The sequence below is a fragment of the Ceratotherium simum genome, chromosome 17 (assembly GCF_057802395.1).
Source record: "Ceratotherium simum simum isolate JZ-2026a chromosome 17, ASM5780239v1, whole genome shotgun sequence".
NCBI lineage: Eukaryota > Metazoa > Chordata > Mammalia > Perissodactyla > Rhinocerotidae > Ceratotherium > Ceratotherium simum.
Window position 1 is genome coordinate 17,883,915 of NC_141916.1, and position 6,805 is coordinate 17,890,719.

Genomic DNA, 6,805 nt, shown 5'->3' on the forward strand with positions numbered 1-6,805 from the left:
AGTCTCAAAGTGGTAGGTAGTGGTTTTAAGACCTATATTTATACCCTCACAGACTCCCACATAGACATACATACGAATGTATGTCACACAAATCACACGGTGTCTGATCATGAAAACAGCTCTGGGGGTCCAAAGACCTGGTTTCCTGTCCCAGCAAGTCATTTCACCCTTTGAATGTTGGTTTCTTGATCTGTCAAAGAGAATGACAAGTAAAGTCTTCCCTGATGCCTTCAGGCTGTAGTGAAACTACATTGTGTGTTTGCCCTTGGTATTGTTTTTGACCCCTGTAAAGTGTAAGGCACAGAAGACCCTTTGAGCTGAGAAGCTGGGGAGGTTGAGCCACCTCTTACTGGCAGAACTCTTCTTTTTGTAGAGCCAAGATCTTCAGCTTCATGTCTCTGGAGTTCCAGAAGAGAGCAACATCACAGCACCTGAGCCTCAAGAAGAGGTAAGGAGGCCAGATACACAGAGAACAGGATAGGTGGTAAGATTGCACATTGTGGGTGGACAGAGGTTTGGTTACAGGCTGGAATCCTTACCGTTGCCTACAAGGGGGACCCAGCAGTGAACTATCCTTAGGGAAAAGTCAAGCAGGTGGGAGCCAGAGGAACCAAGAGTAAACTAGGACTTTGTGGTTTCTTTGTGCCCACTTCCCAACACTTGGCCTTGAACCTCTTGACCTCTCACCATAGCCCTGTCTCCTAAGTATTTATTTAGTTATATCTGAACTTATTTCAAAAAGGAGTTAAGATATACAAAAGGCATACAAAAAGGTAAATACACACATACACACACACACACAAAATATAGCAAAATCACTCAGAAGTATATGCGTGACAGTGACATAAAGTGGAGCCATGAATTAGCAAGTATAAAAATGTATTCCATAAAATAAACTTACCAAGGACAGACCACAAAATTGGTTTCAGACTTTCTAACATCCAAAAAGAAGAGAAAAACCTGATCAGTTCACCCAATTCATAATGCCCCTCCCTTAAGAGAACAACTCCTGCTACTAAGATGAAAAAGAAATTTCTCCTGTGAACTCTCGTAAAGAGATGGTGAATGATGTCATGAATAATACCTGCAACAAGTCTTTGCAATAATCCCAACAACCAGTTTCACATCGCCTCCCTCAGTGGAGGCCAGCGCGTTACATGAAATGTAATTCAATAGAAGCAAATTGAGGGGCCGGCCCGGTGGTGTAGCGGTTAAGTTCGCACACTCCGCTTGGGCGGCCCGGGGTTCGCCACTTTGGATGCTGGGTGTGGACCTACACACCGCTCATCAAGCCATGCTGAGGCGGCGTCCCACGTAGAGCAACTAGAAGGACAACTATGACATACAACTATCTACTGGGGCTTTGGGGAGAAAAAAGGAAAAAAAAGGAGGAAGATTGGCAATAAATGTTAGCTCAGGGCCAATCTTCTCAAAAAAAAAGCAAATTGAGTTTTTACCCTTTTACCCCCCTTGAGTGGTTGGTGGGAGGGCAGGTCAGCATCTAATGCAATCATGTTTACTTTCCAGGTATCTACAATGTAAAATGCACAACTCTGAAGAAGAACTGCCAAGACCTCCCGACACACACCTCCCCAGAGAAGCTCATTAGCTAGAGGGTATATAGGTCAGAGGGACTTAAGATCCAGCATTCATTTCTAGGTTCTTAAACAATGTGAATGCTGGTGGTCTCGAAGACCTGGCATTAATGGAGGCTGAGGAGCAGACGTAGGGGAGGGAGGGAGGCAGGCTTGGGAGAATAGACTATCAGATTCAGGGAATATTTAATTCAGGTTTTAGCCTTGTTAGAATAGTAAGACTTTATATATTAATTAAAGTGGGGCTGAAATGACTATAAGAAGCAAAAGTGTCTGTAGACACAGACACTTGTCCACGCCGAGACACACAACCATGCGTACTCAGAGAATAGTGAACAAATCTTTGACTTACCAGTCATTTTGCATGACTGCATACAGAACAGATTTTCAGATTGTTGAATAAACTGCTATTGTATGTGCGGATTCACAGGGAGTTGTTCCAGCCCAGCACACTGTTCTCACTTAGGCAAGGTTATTGATTCTACCCCAGGTTCAGAAAGCTTGAGTCACATGCCTGACCTCCAGCTCACCCTACCTGCTGCTGTAACTCTTTGATGATGCCAGGGGCTCCTCTCCTCAATCTAGATACTTTACTGCATGTCCCCCTATCTCTTTGGTTAATAAGCAAATACCCTTGGAAAGGGGTTACATTTTAGAGCTGTGTCTAGTGTTTACAATCTGGTACTTGGTGTAAATGAGGATCTGAGCAGGATGGAAGAAGAAATGGAACTTCAAGTGAAGGGAAACGATACAAAGTATGAAAATATAATGGAAATGTGTGGAATATGGAGTCAGAAGTCCTGGATTCAAGTCCTATCATATGCTTCTGTGAAAACATTAAAAACTAACTTTAAAGTCCTGTCACCCTGATAAACACACATCACATGCAAACGCTCATCCATCTTTGCTTTTATTTCTAGGGGCGATGGACAATGTCAGCATTCATTCAGTCATTTAACAAGCGTTTAGAGTACCTGCTCTGTGTCAAGCACTGTACTAGGTACTAGAGAAATAATGATGAGGAAAAAAAGTAAGAACTTTATAGAGACAGTGAGAATATTGAGCAGGGAGCAGAATGGGCAGGATTTAGCAGCGGGTTAGAAGACATAGTGAAGACTGAAGTTTTCAGGAATTATTCTAGGTTAGGCTTGAGAGACTAGAATTTGGTGGTGCCCTTCTCTGAAATTGTGACTATAGGAGGAAGTGCACTGTATATGGGTTCTTTGGTTGCAAGCAACAAACTGACACAATTAAGCAATAAAGGATATGTTGGAAGGCTATTAGGCAGCTCATAGAACTGAAGGAACAACCAGGCTGCAGAAAGGATGAGAACCAGCCCACAGATGTCTGTAGCAGGAATGTATGGACTGCCTGTCTAGACAGCTGTCATTGCAAGACTCGGCTCCAGCCACCTTCTGCCACTTTCCAGATCCAGATTCCCTGGAGAAAGAATCTAACTAGCCAGTTGGGGGGGGGGGGCACGTTAGTGTCTACAATGACAGGAAGCAGATCAGTGGGGGCGATGGTAAGGAGGATGGATTACAAAGAAGCACGAGAAAACTTTTGAGGTGTTAGAAGTGTTCATAATTTGGATTGTGGTGATGGTTTAATGGATGTATACATGTGTCAAAACTGATCAAATTGTACACTTGATGTGCAGTTTATTGGGTGACCTGTACAAACATTGGAGACAAGGAGTTTGAGACCTCGTAGGACTTTCCAGTAGATGTGTCTGTTAGGGAAATAACCTGTTTGTGTTTAGGAGTCATTTTTCTAAGATCTAATCCTGTTAACTCTATTTAAAAACCTTCAAAGGATCTCTACTGCTGTAATGGAGAGGAGGTTGCATGCCCCCTTCTCTAGTTTAATACTTCTCCTAAAAGGCATCCCACTCCCTTGGCACTGAGAATCACTGCTGGGAGTGCTGCTCCAGGGGTATTGGAAGGGGGGGCGGGGAATGCTGGGAGTACAGGCTCCCTGCTGTCCAAGCCCCTCCATGACTGGAATGCTTTTCCCACGTTCACCTGGCAAAACGCCGTTCAAGCCTTTTCTCTGCAGGGCTTTCCCTGACGCTCATCTCCTAGGAAACATCTTCTTTGGGGAGTGTGCCAGAGAGGACTTCCAGGGACTTACAGTCTGGTCAAGGGAGACAAGCACCCAAGGTAACTGCTACAACAGAGGCACAACTGAAGTAGAAAAATTTACTGAATTGTGAGGTTGATACTTCATTTGCATATGGCTCTACTGGAGGCTCCAGGAAGGCAGGGGAAAGGGCCAGTATGCTGGGCACAGGTAATAATTTTGCTTATGTAAGGTAGATAGTCCTGGCTAGGAACCAAATTGTTTATCCTGATTTACAAAATGGTAAGGTTGTCCAGGGGAAAGGCTAGGACTTAGAAGACTGCCATCCTGGCAGCAGCACAAGAAGGGGCTGACAGCCAATAAAATTGGGTGGAGATGAATATCTCTTATCCCCTGCCCTGGGCCCCTGGAGGTGTGTTGACAAAAGGACAGCTGCTCCAGTTTCTGAGGTTTAGCATTTAATCCTTGGAGAACACTGGTAGCTCACCACCATGTGAGGCTTCATTCATCATCTATCTGTTTTTTGTTAGTGCCCCCAAGTCAATTCCAACTCCTAGCGACCCTGTGTACAGCAGAATGGAACCCTGCCTGGTCTTTTTTGCACCACCCTCTCACTTCCGGTGCTACATCAGACAATGCTCCACTGCTATTCATAGGGTTTTCATGGCCAATTTTTCGGAAGTGAGTGGCCAGGTCCTTCTTCCTAGTCTGTCTAGTCTGGAAGCTCCACTGACACCTGTCCACCATGGGTGACCCTGCTGGTATTGCTTTCAGCATCACAGCAACACGAAGCTGCCAGAGTACGACAACCCAGATGGGTGGTGTGGTTCCCTGACAGGGAAATGAACCTGGAGCAGAGAATGAGGAATCTTAACCACTGGACCACCAGGGCTGGCAGCAAGATGAATATAAGTTAATGAAAAGGTCAGCCTGGCCAGTCCTCAGATAAAAGAATATCCAAGAGAAACAGAAATTCAAATTCTAAGGGTTAAATTCCAAAAATGGACAATTGCTTGCATTTACTGACAAGCTGACCATGAATTCCAGAGAAGGTTGAGATTTTTCTTGTATCTGGGTTGGTCTCCCCCATAGCATATTCCATTATGTATTGAAGATTGTTAGAACCACAGTCTCTCAGAGGCCATCCAGCCCAACTGACTACTGATTTGCTGTGTTACTTTTTCACAATTTAATTTGATGCTTAATAGTCTCTCACAAGCATCTTTTTTTTTTCTTTAAAATGTAACCTTAAAAGGTTTCCTGGTAAATGATTTTATCCCTATAGGCACACACCATTCATTTTAAAAGTGTAAACATGCAGAAAAATAGGATCCAATATGCATATGCTCAGCACCCAATTTAGCATAAAATAAGCAATATTGTAAACAGTGTGTGTACTCTGCTCTTTGGCGTATCCCATATATTCTGGATGTTTCTAGTGTTCTCTGGACATCTTACCTAGTCTGTCAATATTGTCCTTCACATTGCTGGAAGGCAGGGACTGGGTGATGCTCTTGCAATTCATTCTATATAGAGATGCATACACATAGATGAGCCAGCCCTGGTGGTCTAGTAGTTAAGATTTGAGGCTCTCATCACTGTGGCCTGGGTTCATTTCCTGTCAGGGAACCACACCACTCATCTGTCAGTTGTCATGCTCTGGTGGCTGTGTGTTGCTGTGATGCTGAAAGCTATGCCACTTGTATTTCAAATACCAGCAAGGTCACTCATGGTGGACAGGTTTCAGCAGAGCTTCCAGACTAGACAGACTAGGAAGAAGGACCTGGCCACCGCCTTCCGAAAAATTGGCCATGAAAACCCTATGAATAGCAGCGGAGCATTGTCTGATAGAGCGCCGGAAGGTGAGAGGATGGTGCAAAAAGACCAGGCAGGGTTCCCTCTGCTGTACACAGGGTCACTAGAAGTCAACTGTCGGGACTAACAACAGATACACTTGGCTTCCTATCCTTTTCTTTGCCATTCTTGGTTGGATTCACAGTTTCTACCCCGTGGGCTTTCTTCTTCCTTACTGATAACTGCTATGCCTTTAAAAATATCTTTAAATAAAATGGGGGCCGGCCCCGTGGCTTAGCAGTTAAGTGTGCGCGCTCCGCTGCTGGTGGCCCGGGTTCGGATCCCAGGCGCGCACCAACGCACCGCTTCTCCAGCCATGCTGAGGCCACGTCCCACATACAGCGACTAGAAGGATGTGCAGCTATATGACATACAACTATCTACTGGGGCTTTGGGGGAAAAAAATAAATAAAAAAAATAAATAAATAAATAAAATGAATTTCATCAACTTATTCTATTTTTTCCCCTGGGTTTTCACCAACCAAATAACATCTTTAGGAATGAAAGCACTTACCCTTGCTTGTTTTATGTATGTCTCTGGTGTTTTCTCACACTCTGCCTCTGTCCTCTAATAAGACGTTCTCTTTCTGTCTTTGTTCGCCAAATGAACATGCACTAAACCTATCGATCTATGTAAATGCTGGTTCCCAAACCTAGAGACCTCCTCAAGGGAATAAGAAGTAAGCCCAGAAGTCTGCACCACTGGGATGGAAGGCAGAGTAACAAGAGGTCTAACCTTAACCAGAAGCCGAGGTAACAATAGCTAGCAGTTACTGAGCACTTACCACGTGCCAGGTAAGGTTCTAATGCTGTAGATGTATTAACTCATTCCACCCCCACAGTGACACTGAGACAGGTACTGCCCCAGATAAGAGAAATGAAACACAAGTGAGTTGTCCAAGGTCAACAGCCCGTGTTATACTATGACATCCTTAGTCATTGAGTTCCTCATTCGTTTGGGAACATTTGCTGTCATCAAGAAGTGAGTCAAGAAGTGGCTGAAGTATGGCATTGACTAATGGTTAAATTGAGGCGCTTACCATGTGCTAGAACCCTGGCTATGGAATGGCTTCATAGGCATTATCACTTTCAGTCCCCCCTTCAGGATGAGGGAACAGATTTTAGAGACATTAAGTAATTTGCCCAAAGTCACACAGCTGACAAGCAGTGGAGCTGGGGCTGTTTGAATCCAAAGTCCGCGACGCCCTTAACTTCTGCACTACATTGACCCAGATGCATGTGGGACAAGGAAGATCCGGGTGGGGAAACGTTCC

General features: G+C 44.5%; 1 protein-coding gene across 1 annotated transcript in view; it reads left to right on the plus strand.

The window, feature by feature from the left end:
- BIN2 (bridging integrator 2) overlaps positions 1-2,486 on the plus strand; it is a 32,151-nt gene extending 29,665 nt beyond the window's left edge. Inside the window, exons 12-13 of the mRNA XM_004429036.3 lie at positions 374-448; positions 1,528-2,486. Coding sequence (XP_004429093.3) covers positions 374-448; positions 1,528-1,542 — 90 coding nt within the window. The 3' untranslated portion in view covers positions 1,543-2,486. The remainder of the gene's footprint in view (positions 1-373; positions 449-1,527) is intronic.
- Positions 2,487-6,805: the final 4,319 nt, after the last annotated feature.